Genomic DNA, 18537 nt, shown 5'->3' with positions numbered 1-18537 from the left:
GACATAGGAAAGTATAAAACTCACAGGTAAAAATAAATGTACACCCAAATTCAGAATACTCTAATGTTGTAATGGTTGTGAGTAAATCACTTAGAACTTTAGTATAAATTTTAAAAGAACATAAAAAATAATTATATAATAATTTTTTAATAGATGCACAATATTTAAAAATGTAAATGGGGGTAAAGAAATGTAAATTTTGACATCAAAAACATAAAATGTGGTGGGGAAGAGTGTAAAAATGTAGAGCTTTTGAATGTGTTAAAAGTAAAGTTATCAGGGGTGCCTGGGTGGCTCAGTTAAGTGTCCTGACTTCAGCTCAGGTCATAATCTCACTGCTTCAAGTTTGAGCCCACGTCAGGCTCTGTGCTGATGCCTCAAATGGTAACAAGAGACAAAGAAGGTCGATACATAATGACAAAGGAGTCAACTCACCAAGATGATATAACACTTATAAGTATGCACCTAACGTAGAAACACCTAAACGTATAAAGCAAATACTAACAGATCATTAGCAATACAGTAATCAGCAATGAACAGCAATACAGTAATAGTAGGAAATTTCAACACCCCACTTTCAACAATGAATAGATCATCCAGACAAAAAAAAAAAAATCAGTAAGGAAAATTGTACTTAAACTACACATTAGACCAGATGACTCCACATATGCATCTAGAAAACATTCCATCCAACAGTAACAGAATACACAGTCTTCTCAAGCCCATGTGGAACATTCTCCAGCATAGATCATATGTTAGGTCACAAAACAACTCTTAATAAATTTAAGAAAATTGAAATCATAGTAAGCATCTTTTCTTTTTTTAAATGTTTATTTTTGAAAGAGAGAGAGACAGAGTGTGCATGGGGGAGGGGTGGAGGGAGAGGGAGACACAGAATCCGAAGTGGGCTTCAGGCTCTGAGCTGTTAGCACAGAGCCCGACTCGGGGCTCGAACTCATGGACCACGAGATCATGACCTGAGCCCAAGTCAGATGCTTAAATGACTGAGCCACCCAGGAGCTGGACCAGCAAGCATCTTTTCCAACCACAATGGTATAAAACTGGAAATCAATTATAGATGGAAATTAAACAACATGCTCCTAAGTAACCAGTGAGTTAAAGATGAAAACAAAAGGAAAATAAAAAAACACCTTGAGACAAATAAAAATGGAAACAAAACATACCAAAACATATTGGATACAGCAAAAACTGTTCTAAGAGGGAAGTTCACAGAGGTGCCTAGGTGGCTCAGTTGGTTAAGTGGCCAACTCTTTATTTTGGCTCAGGTCATGATCTCATGGTTCATGAGTTTGAGCCCCACATCAGGCTCTACGCTGACAGTTGTGGGCCTGCTTGGGATTCCCTCTCTCCCTGTTTCTCTGTTCCTCCCCCAATTATGCTCTCTCTTACTCTCTCTTAAAATAAATAAACTTAAAACATTTTTTAAATAAAAATATAAGAGGGAAGTTCACAGCGATAAAAGCCTACACTAAGAAAAAAGAAAGCTCCCCAATAAACAAGCTAACTTTACATCTCAAGGAATTAGAAAAAGAACAAATTAAGTCCAAAATTAATGGACGGATGGAAATAATGAAGATGAGGCAGGAATAAATAAAACAATAAAAAGACCATAGAAAAGATCAATGAAACTAAGAGCCGTTTTTTTTTTTTTGAAAAGATAAACAATATTGTCCAACCTTTAGACTAATAAAAAGCAAGGAAGACTCAAAATCAGAAATGATAGATGTTACAACTGATGACACAAAAATACCAAGGCTCATAAGAAATTACTATGAACAGGGTGCCTGGGTGACTCAGTTGGTTAAACGTCAGACTTTGGCACTGGTCACGATCTCAGGGGTTCATGAGTTTGAGTCCCGCATTGGGCTCTGTGCTATACTGACAACTCTAAGCCTGGAGCCTATTCCAGATTCTGTGTGTGTCTCTGTCTCTCTCTGCCCCTCCCCCACCTTTGTCTCTCAAAAATAAACATTAAAGAAAAATTTTTTTAAAGAAATCACTATGAACTATTATACACCAACAAATTAGATAACCTAAAGGAATAGACAAATTCCTAGAAATACACAACCTACCAAGACTGAACCATGAAGAAACAGAAAACCTGAACAGACCAACTAGTAGCAAGGAGATTTAATTAGTAATCAAAAAGCTCTCAGCAAAGAAAAGTCCAGGACTAGATAGTTTCACTGATGAATGCTTCCAAACATTTAAAGAATTGAAACCAATTCTGTTCCAATTCTTTCAAAAAAAAATAAAAGAGAATGGAATACTTCCAAACTCATTTTATAAGGTCAGCGTTAGCCTGATACTAAGGGAAGACAAGAACGTTGTAAAAAAAAGAAAATTATAGTCCAATATCCCTGATGAACATAGATTCAAAAATCCTCAACAAAATATTGGCAAATTGAATCCAATGGCACATTAAAAAGATCATCACCATGACCAAGCAGGATTTATTTTAGGGATGTAGGGATGGCTCAATATGTAAAAATCAATAAATGTGATATACCACATTTACTAAAATGAAGGTAAAAATCATATGACCACTTCAACAGATGAAGAAAAAGCATTTGACTAAATTCAGTATCTTTTTATCATAAAAGTTCAACAAACTGGGTATAAAAGGAACATACCTAAACATAATAAGAGCCATATATGACAAGCCCACAGCTAACATTACACTCAACAGGGAAAAGTTAAAAGCTTTTCCTCTAAGATCAGGTACAAAACAATGATGCCGATTCTCACCATTTTTATTCAATGTAATGTCAGAAGTACTAGCCAGAGCAGGGGTGCCTGGGTGGCTCAGTCAGTTAAGCATCCAACTTCGGCTCAGGTCATGATCTGAGTTGGTGAGTTGGAGCCCCACATTGGGCTCTGTGCTGACTGCGCAGAGCCTGGAGCCAGCTTTGGATCTGTGTTTCCGTCTCTCAGCCCCTTACCCACTCACACTTTGCGTGTGTGTCTTTCTCTCTCAAAAATAAATAAACATTTAAAAAAAAAAAAAGTACTAGCCAGAGCAATTAGGCAAACAAACAAAAAAAAAAAAACAAAAAAAAAAAGAAGAAAAAGAAAAAAAGAAAGAGTATCCAAATCAGAAGGAAGTAAAGCTGCCTCTATTTAAAGATGACATGATATTATATAAAGGATACTTTATAGGTATCCTTTAGGGATACTTAAGATTCCACCAAAAAAAAACCCCAAAAAAGCAAAAAAACAAAAAACAAAAAACAAACAAACAAAACAAAACAACCAAACAAATCTGTTAGAACTAATAAGTGAATTAAAGTTGCAAGATACAAAATCAATTTATAAAAATCAGCTGTGTTTCTGTACACTAACAACTATCAGAAAGAGAAATTAAGAAAAACATCTCATTTATAATAGCATCAAAAAATTCTTAGGAATAAATTTAATCAGATAAGTGATCTCAACACTGAAAATTATAAAACATTGATGAAAGAAATTAAAGAACATACAAATACATGGAGAACTATCCTATGCTCATGAATTGAAATAACTAATATTGTTTAAAATGTCCAAAACCACTCATAGGTTCAATGCAATCCCCATCAAAATTCCAAAGGCATTTTTCACAGAAATAGAAAAAAAAAAATCCTAAAATTCATAGGAAACCACAAAAGACTGAATAGACTAAGCAGTCTTGAGAAAGAACAACAAAGCTGGAGGCATCATCACACTTCCTGATTTCAAATAGTATTACAAAGCCACAGTAATCAGACAGTATTGTCCTGGCATAAAAACAGACATATAGACCAATGGAGAATAGAGAGCCCAGAAATAAACCCATGCGTATACAGCAAATTAGTTTCTGACAGAAGAGACAAGAAGATACAATAGGGAAAGAATAGGGTTGAGAAAAATGGATAGCTTCAATGGATGGTGTTGAGAAAACTGGATAGCTTCACGCAAAGGAACTATACTGAATCTCTGTCTTATACTGTACACAAAAATCAACTCAAAATGGATCAAACTTGAACATAAGAACTAACACCATAAAACTACTAGGAAAAAAACAGCAAAAATGCTCTCTGATACCGGTCTTAGTAAGGCTATTTTGGATTTGACACCAAAAGCACAAGCACATAGGACATCAAAACTATACGCTTCAGAAAAAAAAAAAAAAAATAGCAAAGGAAACCATCAGCAAAATGAAAAGGCAACCTATGGGATTCAAGAAAATATTTGCAAAATACTTATCTGATAATGGGTTAATATCCAAGATATATAAGGAACTCACACAACTTAAAAAAATAATAATAATAACCCAATTAATAAATGGGCAGAGGAACTGAACAGACATTTTCCCAAACAATGTATAAAAACAGGCAACATGTAAATGAAAAGGTACTCAAATCATTAACCACCAGGAAAATGCAAATCAAAACCACCACGAGACATCACCTTACACCTATTACAATGGCTGTTATCAAAAAGACAAGAGAAAAACGCTGGTGAGGATGTGGAGAAAAGGGAATTTTCCTACACTGCTGGTGGGAATGTAAACTGGTACAGACACATGGAAAATGGAATCGAGTTTCCTCAAAAAATTAAAAACAGAAATACCCTATGATCTACCAATCCCACTTCTGGGTAAATATGCGAAGGAAACTAAATCAATATCTTGAAGAGATATCTGTACTCCCATGTTTATTGCAGCATTATTCACAATACCCAAGGTATGGAAGCAACCCATGTCCATCAGCAGAGGAATGGATAAAAAAAATTTGACACACACACACACACACACAAACACACACACACACTCTCACACACAAGAATATTATTTTCAGCCATAAAAAGAAATTTATCATCTGTGACAAGGTGGATGAACCTGGAGGACATTAAGTGAAATAATTCGCACAGAGAAAGACAAATACTACATAGTATAACTTATATGTAAAATCTTAAAAAAAAAAAAAAAGTCAAACTCACAGGAACAGGGTAGAATGATGGTTGCCAGGATCTAGGGAGCAGGTGAAACAAGGAGAGACTAATAAACAGGTACAAATTTTCAGCTATAATATGAATAAGGTCTGAGGAATTAAAGTGTAACATAGTGACTATGGTTGACACAACTGTGTTGCATAATTGAAATTTGCTAAGAGCGTAGAACTCAAGTGTTCTCATTTTAAAAAAGGTAAATATGTGAGGTGATGGATGTGTTAATTAATTGGATGATGGGTATTTTTCCACAATATATACACATGTCAAATCATCATGTTGTACACCTTAAATACATTACAATTTTACTTTTCAATTATACCTCAATAAAGGTGAAAAAATTGAATATGAAATAAAGAATTTTAAGATAAATTAAAAGGTGACAGAATTTGTTACCAGCAAACTTGTGCTAAATAAAATGGTAAAAGATTTCCTTCAGGCTGATGGAAATGATAAATGAAAACCAGACTCTATTCAGAGGAATCAAGAATACCAAAAAGGATAACCATGGGGGCAAATATAAAAAGACATTTTTCTCTAATATTTATATTTATATATGTGTATGGATATTCATTCATTCTAAACTTTTAAGAAAGATGAGTGTCTCTTTGAAGAGAATATAAGTAACAATGTAATGTGAAGTCTGCAACAAATGCAGAAGCATAATATATTATAGGAGCAAAAAGGGGAGGGGAAATAAATAGAATTATACTGCTGTAATGTTTCTACATTTTTTTCTGATGTATAATTTGTATCTTGTAAATAATGTAATTCATAGCAAGCACTGGGGTAACTCAAAGTAGTATAGCTAAAAGTCAAAAGAAACAATAGAATGAAATACTAAAAAATGCCTTACATAAAAGAGGACAGGAGAGGAAAAACAGAGGAACAAAAACAGAAGGGATAAATAGAAAACAAATACCAAGTTAGTACACTTGAACCCAATCATCAATGATTACAGTATATGTAAACAGACAAATCCACCATGTAAAAAGATTGCCAGGCTGTATTTAAAAAAAGCAAAATGGAAACTTACAGATACAACAAACAGATTTTAAGCAAAGGATGAGAAAAGATAAACACTGAGAAAAAATGTGGGAATGGTTATATTAATGTCAATGTAGGCTTTGAGATAAGGAATATGACCAGAAATTAAAAAATATGTTTTATAATGAAAATGTGTTGATTCGCCATGAAAATATAACAATCCCACGTTTATGCACCCTATGAATTGGCCTTCAGAAATATATAAAGCAAAAACTGGCAAAACTAAAGAAAGAAAAAATAGATCTGCAATTGTGGTTGGAGATATTAATACTCTTCTACAGATTGATAGAACAAGAAGGAAAAAACTAGTAAGGATATAAAAGATTTGAACAGCATTACCAACCAAGTTAACTGACGTTTTTATTTATTTTTTTATTTTAAATAGGCTCCATGCCCAACATGGGGCTTGAAGTCAATACCCTGAGATTAAGAGTCACATGCTTACACTATCAACAATAGTCTAAGTATGGAAAGAGCCCAGATGTCCATTTACTGATGAACTGATACACACACACACACACACACACACACACGTATGTATGTATACATACATACATACATACGATGGACTACTACTCGGCAATCAAAAAGAATGAAATCTTACCATTTGCAACAATGTGGATGAACTAGAGTATATTATGCTAAGCAAAATAAGTCAGTCAGAGAAGGACAAATATCATATGATTTCACTCATATGTAGAATTTAAGAAATAAAACAGGTGAACATAGGAGAAGGGAAGCAAAAATAAGACAAAATCAGAGGGAGACAAACCATAAGAGACTCTTTAATACAGAGAATAAACTGAGGGTTGCTGGAGGTGAGGTGAGGAGGGGATGGGCTAAATGGGTGATGGACATTAAGGAGGGCACTTGTTGACATGAGCATTGGGTGTTATATGTAAGTGATGAATCACTAAATTCTCCTCCTGAAGTCATTATTACACTATATGTTAACTAACTTGGATTTAAATTAAAAAATTAAGAAACTTTTTAAAAATGAAAAAGAGTCACATACTCTACCAACCAAGCCAGCAAGGTGCTCCTTAATTGACTTTTATAAAACACTACATCCAACAACTGTAGAAAGCACACACATTCTTTTTTTTTAATTTAATGAAGTTTTTTCATTTAATTCCAGTATAGTTAACTGAAGTGTTATATTAGTTTCAGGTGTATAATATAGTGATTCAACAATTCTATACATTATTCAATGGTCATCATAACTGTACTCTTAATCCCTATCAACTATTTCACCCATCCCCCTGACCTACCTCCCCTCTGGTAACCTTCAGTTTACTCTCTATAGTTAAAATCTGTTTCTTGGTTTTTCTCTCTCTCTTTTCTTCTTTGCACATTAGTTTCTTAAATGCCACATATGAGTGAAATCATATGGTATTTGTCCTTCTCTCACTGACTTATTTCACTAGCATTATACTCTTGAGCTCCATCCATGTTGTTGCAAATGACAAGACCCCACTTTTCTTATGGCTGAATAATATTCTATTTCATACACACACACACACACACACCCCACATCCTCCCCAACCGCTCATCCATCATCCATCAATGGACACTTGGGCTGCTTCCATAATTTGATTATTGTAAATATGCTGCAATAAACATCAGGGTGCATGAATTAGTGCTTTTGAACTTTGGGGTGCGATTACTAGGTCATAGGATAGTTTTACTTTTAACTTTTTGAGGAACTTCCATGCTGTTTTCCAGAGTGGCTGCACCAGTTTGCATTCCCACCAACAGTACAGGATGGTTCCTTTTTTCTCCACATCTTCACCAACACTTGTTTTTTCTTGTATTTTTAATTTTAGTCATTCTGACAGATTGAGGTGGTATCTTATTGCTGTTTTGATTTGCATTTGCTGATGATGAGTGATGCCTAGCATCCTTTCATGTGTCTGTTGGCTATCTGGATGTCTTGTTTGGAGAAATGTTCATATCTTCTGCCCATTTTTTAATTGGATTATTTGGGGTGTTTTGGTGTTGAGTTGTGTAAGTCTGTTATATATTATGGATACTAACCCTTTATTGGATATGTCATTTGCAGTATCTTCTTCCATTCAGTAAATTGCCTTTCAGTTTTGTTGATTGTTTCCTTCAGCTGTGAAGAAGCTTTTTTATTTTGATGTGGTCCCAATTGTTTACTTTGACTTTTATTTCCCTGACCTCAGAAGACATATCTAGAAAACTGTTGCTACAGCCAATGTCAGAGAAATTACTGCCTGTGCTCTCTTTTAGGATTTTTATGGTTTCATGTCTCACATTTTAGGTCCATGACCCATTTTGAATTTATTTTTGTGTATGGTGAAAGAAAGTGGTCCAGTTTCATTCTTTCACATGTTGCTGTCCAGTTTTCCCAGCACCATTTGTTGAAGAGACTGTCTTTTTCCCATTGGATATTCATTCCTCCTTTGTCAAAGATTAATGGACCATATAACTGTAGGTTTATTTCTGGGTTTTCTGTTTTGTTCTATTGATCTGTGTGTCTAAGATCTGTGTGCCAGTATCACACTGTTTTGATGACCACAGCTTTGTAACATAACTTGAAGCCCAGAATTGTGGATTTCAAGCTTTGCTTGAATGCCTCCAGCTTTACTTTTCTTTCTCAAGACTGTTGTGGCTATTCGGGGTCTTCTGTGGCTGCATATAAATTTTAGGACTGTGTATTCTAGTTCTGTGAAAAATGCTATTGGTATTTTGATAGGGATTGCATTAAATGTGTTAGACTGCTTTGGGTAGTATAGACATTTTAACAATATTTGTTCTTCCAACCCATGAGCATGGAATGTCTCTCCATTTCTTTGTGTTGGCAATTTCTTTAATATTTTATAGTTTTCAGAGTGCAGACCTTTGACCTCTTTGGTTAAGTTTATTCCTAGGCATTTTATTACTTTTGGTGCAATTGTAAATGGGATTGTTTTCTTAATTTCTCTTTCTGCTGCTTCATTATTAGTGTATAGAAATGCAACAGATTTCTGAACACTGATTTTGTATCCTGTGACTTTACTGAATTTATTTATCAGTTCTTGTAGTATTTTGAGCATACACATTCTTTTAAGGGTACATGGAGTATTCACCAAAACCTACCTAATGCCGGGCTATAAAAACAAGTCTCAATCAATATCAAAGGACTGAAATCATTTTAAGTATGCTTCTGCAACAAAGGCAATAAGAAGATAGCTAAAAGTTGAATGTATATAAAAATCAACCCACTTATTTTTTTTTAATTTTTTTTAACATTTTTATTTATTTTTGAGAGAGAGAGAGCAACGAGCGGGGAAGGGACAGAGAGAGAGGGAGACACAGAATCCAAAGCAGGCTCTAGGCTCCAAGCTGTCAGCACAGAGCCCGACACGGAGCTCGAACCCACAAACCGTGAGATCATGACCTGAGCCGAAGTCGGACACTCAACCGACTGAGCCACCCAGGCGCCCCCAAATCAACTCACTTCTAAATAACTCATGGGTCAAAGAACAAATCACAGACAATTATAAATTAGTGCAAAAACAAATGATAATGAGAATAGAATGTATCTGAATTTGGGGGATGCAGCTAATGCAGTCCTTAGAATAAATTTTATGACACTATAAAGTTTATATTAGGAAACAAAAAGGTATAAAATCAATGATCTAAGCTTCCACATTAAGAAGCTAAAAAGGAATTAAATCCAACATTAATAGTAGTAAACAAATAATAAAGACAAAAATCTATGAAATACAAGAGACAAGTAGTAAGAGAAAATCAACCAAGGGAAAATTGACTCTAGAAATACAAATAATTGTTGAATACAGGAAATGAATATGTAAGTAGATATAACTACATAATTCCTTAACTTCTATGCATTTATGAAAGTTTTCAAATTAAGTTCAGAAAAAAACAAAAATTTATAAATGTTGGCTCTGACAGTGGCTCATCATTTATAATAATTGTGTTTATCTTTATATATTTATTTTTCTTCTAAAATTCAATATGAATTTCATGACATACAAAATTAAAAATGTCATCTATTGCAAACATAACATGATACATAAAGCTTAAGTACTCTATGACCTAGATTAAAGATCTAAAGATTCTGACATCAAAGTTTCCAAAGGAAAGAGGTGGAACCAAATTGTTATCAACCTTATAGTACATGAAACTTCCTCCCCAACACAAACATAGAATGGATAATCAGCTGTTTAGAACTTGTGGTAGGCAGAACAATGGTCCCCTCAAAGATATCCACATCCTAACTCCCAGATGGTGTGATTATATTAAGGGCTGTGGTGGCAGATTATCCTAGTTTATCAAGATGAACCAAATCCAATCACATGAGTCTTCAAAAACAAAGAACCTTTCCTGGCTGTGGTCATAGAGACATGTGACCAGAGAAAAAAATCAGAGAGATGCGATGTTGCTGGCTTAGAAGATGTAGGAAGGGAGCCAAGAGCAAAGGAATTTATGTGGCCTCTAGAAGCTAGATAAAGCTCATCCCAGAGCCTCCAAAAAGAAATGGAGTCCTACTAACACCTTAATTTTATCCCTGTGAGACCCAAGTCAGAATCTAACCTTATATCTTGTCTTGTGTAAGATAAGTCTGTATTGTTTCAGTCACTATATTTGTGATTTGTTTCAACCACAACAGGAAACTAATATAAAGCTCCACACATATGAATAGGCAGTCAATTCCTACCAGAGACTTAAGGAAATCCCATAATAGGAAAGAAGAGGCCCAGATTAACAAAATGATAAATGCAGCTAGAAAAAATTTTAAAACAAAAAGGAACTCTTGAAAATGAAAAGTAACAGAAAGACAAGCTTAATTAGAAAGGTTAAATGAAAGTTGAAGAAATATCAAGAAACAGAGATATGAGACAATGACATAGAAAACAGAAAAGAACACAAGAGGATTGGTCCTAGAGGTTGAATATCTCACCAAGAAGAGAAGCAAAAAAAAAAAAAGAAAGAAAGAAAGAAAGAGAGAGAGAGAAAGAAAAACAAAGAGGAAGAAATCAAACGTATCAAGAAAATTTCCTAGAACTACAATGCAGGAGTTTCTAGACTGAAAGAGTCCGTCAGGTGCAACAGGACAGGGATGCAAAGAGAACCATTCCAAACCAACACCCAGAATTTCATAACAGTGGTGACAGAAAAGACCCAAAAAAGCCTCAGAGAGAAAAAAAAGTTTCGTTCAAACCATCAAGAATCAGAGTGACATCAGATATCTCAGCAGCACACTAAAAGTTCGAAGACAATGGAACAACACCTTCGAAACTCAGGGAGACAATTTCCAGAGTATAATTCCATACCCAGCCAAGTTACATTCAAGCTGGAGGACAGAATAAACACATGCAGATATGTGAGGCTTCAAAATCTACCTCTCGTGAACACTTTCTCTGGAAACCAATGGAGAATTGCTCCACTAAATGAGGATATGTACCCCAAAAGAAGACAGCACAAGGAATCCAACACAAGATAGAAAAGGAGAACAAATCAACAGCTTTACAGCAGAGCCACATCATCACAAGTCAAAAGGCTCTGGCGGCTACTTCTTCAAGATCAATGGTTAAGAATACAGGCTTCTCCCACCTTTCCAAAGTCTGGATTATGCAACTTTACTTTTACGAAAGACCTACATTAGTACGCATTTTTTGCTAGCTGAAGGAAACTTCAAGATTTTCCCTTTGACAAAAAAAAGTGGAAAAGCGAAAATAGCGTTCAGCACTTGTCTTGTAGCAAGCCATTAGAGGCAGCACACGCCCCAAGCAGCAAGAGTGGCACCACCAGGATCCTTCCCTGGGAACCACACTTGGTATCTCAGCATCCACATGCCAAAACTTGAACTGTGTCTGTGAGCATCTTTGCTTTATTTGGATGTCTTTTGCACATCATTAGCAAGACGTGCCCTAAGTTATCAGAACAGCCTAAGACAGGTTATTTTTTGGGTCTGGGAACACTAAAAAATATTTCCATATAAATTAATGGAACTGGTTCTTTGCTTTATGCCATTCCAGCATAAAGAATTCAGAATTTCATAAAGAATTTCAGATCCTTTTCTACCTGAACATGAGGTTACTCCCATTTATTTATAAACGTTTTTTTAAATTATGTTTATTTATTTTTGGGGGGGAGGGGCAGAGAGAGAGAGAGGGAGACACAGAGTCCAAAGCAGGCTCCAGGCTCTGAGCTGTCAGCACAGAGCCCGACGTGGGGCTCAAACCCACAATCTGTGAGATATGTCCTGAGCCAAAGTCAGATACTTAACCGACTGCGCCACCCAGGCGCTCCTAGTCCCATCTCTTTTAAAGAGCAATCCCCGGGGCGCCTGGGTGGCGCAGTCGGTTAAGCGTCCGACTTCAGCCAGGTCACGATCTCGCGGTCCGTGAGTTCGAGCCCCGCGTCGGGCTCTGGGCTGATGGCTCGGAGCCTGCAGCCTGTTTCCGATTCTGTGTCTCCCTCTCTCTCTGCCCCTCCCCCGTTCATGCTCTGTCTCTCTCTGTCCCAAAAATAAATAAAAAACGTTGAAAAAAAAAATTAAAAAAAAAAAAATAAAGAGCAATCCCCTAATATTCTGGCAACACAACATGCAAAAAAGTAAAGAATTATTTGCAATAGAAAGTTTAAAAAGTAAAGGACACCTTAACAATGGCAAAAACTGTATTCAAATTGCTAAATCTTGTTGCCCTAATGGTAGGAAAATATCAAAACCAAAATGAGGCAGACTTTAAGGTGTTAGGATACATGAAAAGATATTTAACTTTCTCTTATGATTTCCTCAGTAAGGTTAATATTTACTCCAAATTCCCATTTTTTAATGCTTTGTCAAAATTTTTCTATTTTACAGTATGCCTTTTTAAAGGTTTTATAACAGTAAATGAGCTGTGGCTGATTTTATTCTGGGCACCAATTGGAAACAACGTGTTGCAGAATTTATTCCACTTAGTGCTGGAAACCTGAAATGTAATCATTAATCACAGATTTGCACTCTTTCCTAATGAATAAAAGATCCTTCCTAATATATTTTAGGAACAAGTACTCTAAACACTCAAAATAAGGAATAAAGAGGCCACCTCACAGAGTGAAACAGTCCCCTCACTGGTGATATTTACGAAGAAGGATATTAAGAAAGGGTTCTCTGAAAAGGAATCATGTTTATCAGAATGTTAGGGAGAGTTTTCAAATCTTAAATCAGAAGCTATTAACAGATTATGAAGTAAATATAATGGGCTATGACCAACACATTTTAGTAGAATTTAATGAAATGGAACAGAATAGAAAACTGTAGAGTGCGAAGCATGACTTAAATGCAAGGGCCAATTCGTGCAACTTTCACTTACATATTTACAAATGTAGAGTTAAAGGTACCTGTGTATTGAGTTGTGATGCCAACATTTTTTTCTTCCTATGCGTCACAATCAGAAAGGTTTGCAAAGGTCTCAGAGGATAAACTCTACACCAAACAAGCAGCTGGCCAGATGCATCCTGCAGGCAGAGAGGACCTGGGCCCAGGGCCTGCTTCAATGGGTGGAGCTTGGTTGAGACCCAGCCTGCCCAGAACACTTTCCAGCACAGGGCCAAGCCAACACTGGGAAATCCCATCGTGAGATCACCAGGAAGGAACCCAGAACACTAGACAAGTTCAGTCGGATTCAAAGTAGAGGGCAGAAGGTACCGTAGGATAAAGGCGGACAGAATACACCACACAGGCACAGGCAGTCAATTCAGGAATGAAAAATAATTTATCACTATGTTTTTCTGCATAGCAAAATGCTTTGTTTTTCCCCAAAGCAATTGTGTTTTGCTTTGAAGCCAATTACATTCAAGAGAGACAATGAAATAATGCCTATGAACAGCGGTCGGTACCAATGTTTATTTTATTTCATGTCCTCAAGACACAGTTTAAGTACTTCTTAAAAAGTAATCTGGCAGTAAAGTGGAAAAAGTCACTTTAAGATTTTTCTTTGTGAATCATAACAAATTTGGAAGATGTGCTAGCTCACATGTTGCCAGAAAACAAAATTAATGAATAAACTAAATTTCAATTGTGAGCCAAACTTGTAAACTATAGACAACATGCCATGAGCATTAAACACTCCCAAGTTTTAGATCTAGAGTTACATCATTTTGAAAATACAAGTTGACCCCACCCCAAATGTTGAAAGCAACCACATCCTCTCCATCTTCTGTGACCAGTGACAGGCCATAGTAGAAAAGTAAGAGGAAAAGATTCAAACTGTATTCAGTAATACTTCAAAATCTCTCCCAGGTCAACAAACTCTCTAAGGAAGGTAAAATAGTAAACTCCATCTTTTTCAAAATTATGGCCACAAGTTTAGGGCAGGAAGATATTCAAGTTAATATAAAGTTTTCAGAATATCTCTGGATTTATTCTTTTGTTTTGTTTTTAGTTATTTTCATTTCTTTGCGTGTATTTATTATCTTTTTCCTTTCCCCAGATTTTTTCTTCTAAGAGTGAATTTCCTGTAAATGAATCAACAAAAACGAACTCAAAATTGCTCACTCAATTGTTATAAGCCCAGTGGTTATCCACACTTCCTCAAGAATCTTTTCTTTTTCTTTCTTTAACTTAAAAGAAATTTTTTTTTTAATGTTTATTTATTTTTGAGAGAGAGAGAGACAGAGTGTGAGCTGGGGAAGGAGCAGAGAGAGGGAGACACAGAATCTGAAGCAGGCTCCAGGATCTGAGCTGTCCGCACAGAGCCTGACATGGGGCTCAAACCCATGAACCACGAGATCATGACCTGAGCCAAAATCAAACACTTAACCGACTGAGCCACCCAGGCGCCCCTCTTCCTTTAACTTTAGAACAAAGAGGCCAATCCGCTCCAATTGATGCTTTCCTCCTGCAGTGCCTCCTGTATGATGTTTCATTTTGGTTTCAGCTCCAAAAGAGCAACGTGAAGACACCCAAGTGGCTATAATTCTCCATTAGGGCCTTGCCTTTTCATTCTTCCAATTGTTATTCATTTATTTATTATGGTAGGCCTACTTTAATTACATCTGACCTTCTTTGAACTTTCCTTCTACATTTTTTCTATCATCAACAGAAACTGTATATTGTACTTGAAGCCCATTTTTCTCTTGGAAAAAATCTTTTTTTGTGGTGACATTTTTTTTTAAGTCACAACACTGACGATAAACAGGAAGTGGCTAAAAACATGCTTGAGAGGGGGCGCCTGGGTGGCTCAGTCGGTTGAGCGTCCGACTTCGGCTCAGGTCACGATCTCTCGGTCTGTGAGTTCGAGCCCCGCGTCGGGCTCTGGGCTGATGGCCCAGAGCCTGGAGCCTGCTTCCAATTCTGTGTCTCCCTCTCTCTCTGCCCCTCCCCCGTTCATGCTCTGTCTCTCTCTGTCTCAAAAATAAATAAACGTAAAAAAAAAAAAAAAAAAAAAACATGCTTGAGAGTGGCAAACTCGACTTCTCCTCTTGGGCTCACAGGTGCTTCATACTCAGTATATCTAGAACCAACCTTTTATTGGCATTCTCTAACAGTTCCAAATGTTGCAATCTCACTGAAAGGTCTGGCCATTCTCTCAGCATCCCAGAAAGAAATTCCTCTGTCCTGTCTTCCCATACAGTTGTCAAGTCTTATACACTTGAATTCTTGAGATTTTCTGGAGCCCAGCATTGCTTTCCATTCTCAGAGCCCCTATTCCAGGCTCTCATCTGGATAAACACAAAAGGCCTAACTGGTCTTTCTGGTCTGACCTCTGCAAGCTAGTCTCCACATGTGGCCAGACTCTTCCTAAAACACATATCTGTCACATGGAGAAAACAGCAGCCCTTTTATGTCCCCTGATGAGAAAACAACCACCACCTACGCTTGTGTCACAGTGATCACAACAGTTGGCTCCAGCTCAGCACCCTGCCGTCAGTTTCAAGAAATACCCAGGGTGAAGGGACTCCTTGAGCATACAATCAGCAACATCCAGACTGCGGGAGGCTGCGTAGATCAAAGGGCCCAGGTTCTTCCACAGATAAATTGTAATAAAACTAAAGAGATGGTGGAGAAACGGCACATAGAAAAAAGACGAAACCTTTAAAAAATGAGCAAGACTGAAGACTGAACTTGTACCTAGGGAGGCACAACTGAATGAAGTATAACAGAACACGAGTGCACGATGACTGAAGTCAGGGTAAGCTTTGTGGGGACAGCTATGACTTCTCAGCTGTGGAGGCAGGCACAGTGCTGCCTTCTCAGGATGGCAGGCAAAGTGCTATTTCTGGGTCTGTGCTGTGGTTACCAGGTAAATTTCCTTCAGTTACCTTATGAAACTACGCACTTGTTCATATGGTATTCTCTTTTATTTTGCACTGAACAGGTTAAAACATGCACACACACAGATTGGACCATGTCACTGCCCTGTTAAAACCCTTCAACGGCCTCACAGTGCTTGTGAGGAAAAGTCCAAGCTCCTTCCTTCACATGGCAGAGGAGGCCTTGTAGCACCTGGCTTCCTACTCAAAGTCTCCACACATGCTAGTCTCCTCCCTACATGACATTTTCAGTTCTTCAAAAGCATTCTGCTTTCTTATGTCATGGCCTCTGAACATCAGGGACTTCTGCTTGAAACAATCAAACACACTCTCTTTCCCCTTCACTTGGCTGATTCCTATTTGTCTGCCAGGTCCTAGTGCGAAAGTCTTCCCTGATGCTCTAATGTTGAGTGAAAGTACCTCTCTACCTACCCATTACACACTGTACTTTCCCAGTCACAGCATTTATCATCTGCATTCATATTTGTTCACTAGTGGCTATCTTCCATAGGTCAACAACAAGGCAAGATGTAGAACACGCCCTCAAATTTTCATATCGCCAATCCCTAGCACGATGCCTAGAACAGAATAAGTACACAGTACACATACATAAAATGAATATGTACATATATTTATTATAAATGAAAATTACCTCTGTTGGCATCAACTTATAAGAAAACAAAATATAAGCAAAGTAATAAAGGTAACAACCTTATGCTAGGTAATCTTTCATTAACTCATTTAATGCTCTACTATGACGTATTATATTTATCATCAATTCATAGGTGAGGAAACTGAACCATGAGAGGCCAACTAACATGCTACAGGTCACAGAATCCATAAATGGGATTAGAACACAGGCAGTCGGGCTCCCAGCCCTTGCTCTAATTCCAATAAATTATCACCTCCCACTGCCTAATATCACTACCAAACATTTAGAAGACTGAAGCGGGTGGCTTTAATGGGAAAACAGAAACAAAAACAAAATGCCTACTGAAGTTACCTGATAGGGAACACCCATGAATATTACATACATATTAAGATGCCAGATGCCAAAATTTGAGGACCTGGGGAGAAGAGAATACCAGGTTCGGGAGCACTTCAAAGAGCAGGTAATCTGACTCTCCTGGTAAACTATCCACTGAGATGTCAAATCCTGACATACCTTCTACTGGCCTTCAACTGGGCCAAGGAACAATACCTCTGTGATTACAGGCTGATGACACGCAGGCCTGAGGAGCTAAAGTGAGGCAGACAAATAGGAGCATCCACGGTGTACAAGGTACCAAATCTGATGCAAAGATGTATACAGATCCAGGACTTCAGCTCTTGGTAAGCTCAGACTCTCAATAAAAATTCATTCATTCATTCCTTCAGTAGAATTTATTAGCATCTTGGTGATCATATTATAGCTCTCAGGACTCAAAAGTAAAACATGATGATGGTGCTACCCTCATTAAGCCTATGTGCCAGTAGGATAGGCAAACAAATAAAGCAAGAATTACTGGACAGACAAAACATCCTATAAGAAGTCTGCATGGCTCCCTTGGCATATCTGAATCAGTGGAGAAGGTATGGGTAGAAGCTACAGCCCGGGATGTTTCTGGAGAAACACTGTGAGTGGGCTGCATCTTGAAGATATATATTCCTGATCAGAGAACCAAGTAGTAAACAACCCACTTACCATTGCAAACCCACAAGTCACATGAAAAGTAATAACTGTGGGATTTGAGAAGGATAACGGGCTAGAGAAAATGTTATGGAGAAAGGAGAAATTAAACTGGATTTTGAAGTCTGGGTAGGGTTGGAGGGGAAGGAGGAAGGAAAGGAACAGATACATCTTTCTGTAGGCAGAAAGACCAACTCAGAGCTGGTTTGTAAACTTACTGCCAGTAGACTAAGGGCAGAGTTGAAAATGCCGGTCCCGTATGATCCAAGTGGACCACGGGGGAGATGCACATCAATGCCTGTCAGTGAAAAGCTTAAAACACTAAAATCACAAAATTCTAGGAAAAATAAGACCAAAAATCTGTAAGCTCTGGACAGGGACATGTTTCATGATGACAATAGGCTGACCTTTTTTTTTTTTTGACACCTAAAGATATTTTTTCCTGAGAAGCTTACCCACATTCAACAATGACACAAACAACGATAGCAAAATGCAATCACAGAGTGGCAAGAGTGAACAACAGAATAAACGAGGGAGGAGAAAAATGGTGGAGGTAGAGACTA

At 37.2% G+C, this 18537-nt stretch overlaps 1 protein-coding gene and 1 long non-coding RNA gene across 4 annotated transcripts in view; one reads left to right on the top strand and one right to left on the bottom strand.

Annotated features, from left to right (window-relative positions):
• Nucleotides 1–18537, bottom strand: part of DSE (dermatan sulfate epimerase) — a 79715-nt gene that overhangs the window by 22637 nt on the left and 38541 nt on the right. The window contains exon 1 of one of the 3 annotated variants that reach the window (XM_049654198.1): nt 15518–15869. The exons of the other annotated variants lie outside the window; for them this stretch is intronic. Within the exon in view, the coding sequence (XP_049510155.1) occupies nt 15518–15588 (71 nt within the window). The 5' untranslated portion in view covers nt 15589–15869. Of the gene's footprint in view, nt 1–15517; nt 15870–18537 lie in introns of those variants that run through there. 3 annotated transcript variants of the gene reach the window in all.
• LOC125938835 (uncharacterized) lies at nt 16098–17673 on the top strand. The gene is made up of 2 exons (XR_007462832.1): nt 16098–16184; nt 17521–17673. It is a non-coding gene; the product is annotated as an uncharacterized LOC125938835 (long non-coding RNA).

This window comes from Panthera uncia (assembly GCF_023721935.1).
Source record: "Panthera uncia isolate 11264 chromosome B2 unlocalized genomic scaffold, Puncia_PCG_1.0 HiC_scaffold_24, whole genome shotgun sequence".
Taxonomy (NCBI): Eukaryota; Metazoa; Chordata; class Mammalia; order Carnivora; family Felidae; genus Panthera; species Panthera uncia.
This window is presented reverse-complemented; position numbering and strand designations above follow the sequence as displayed.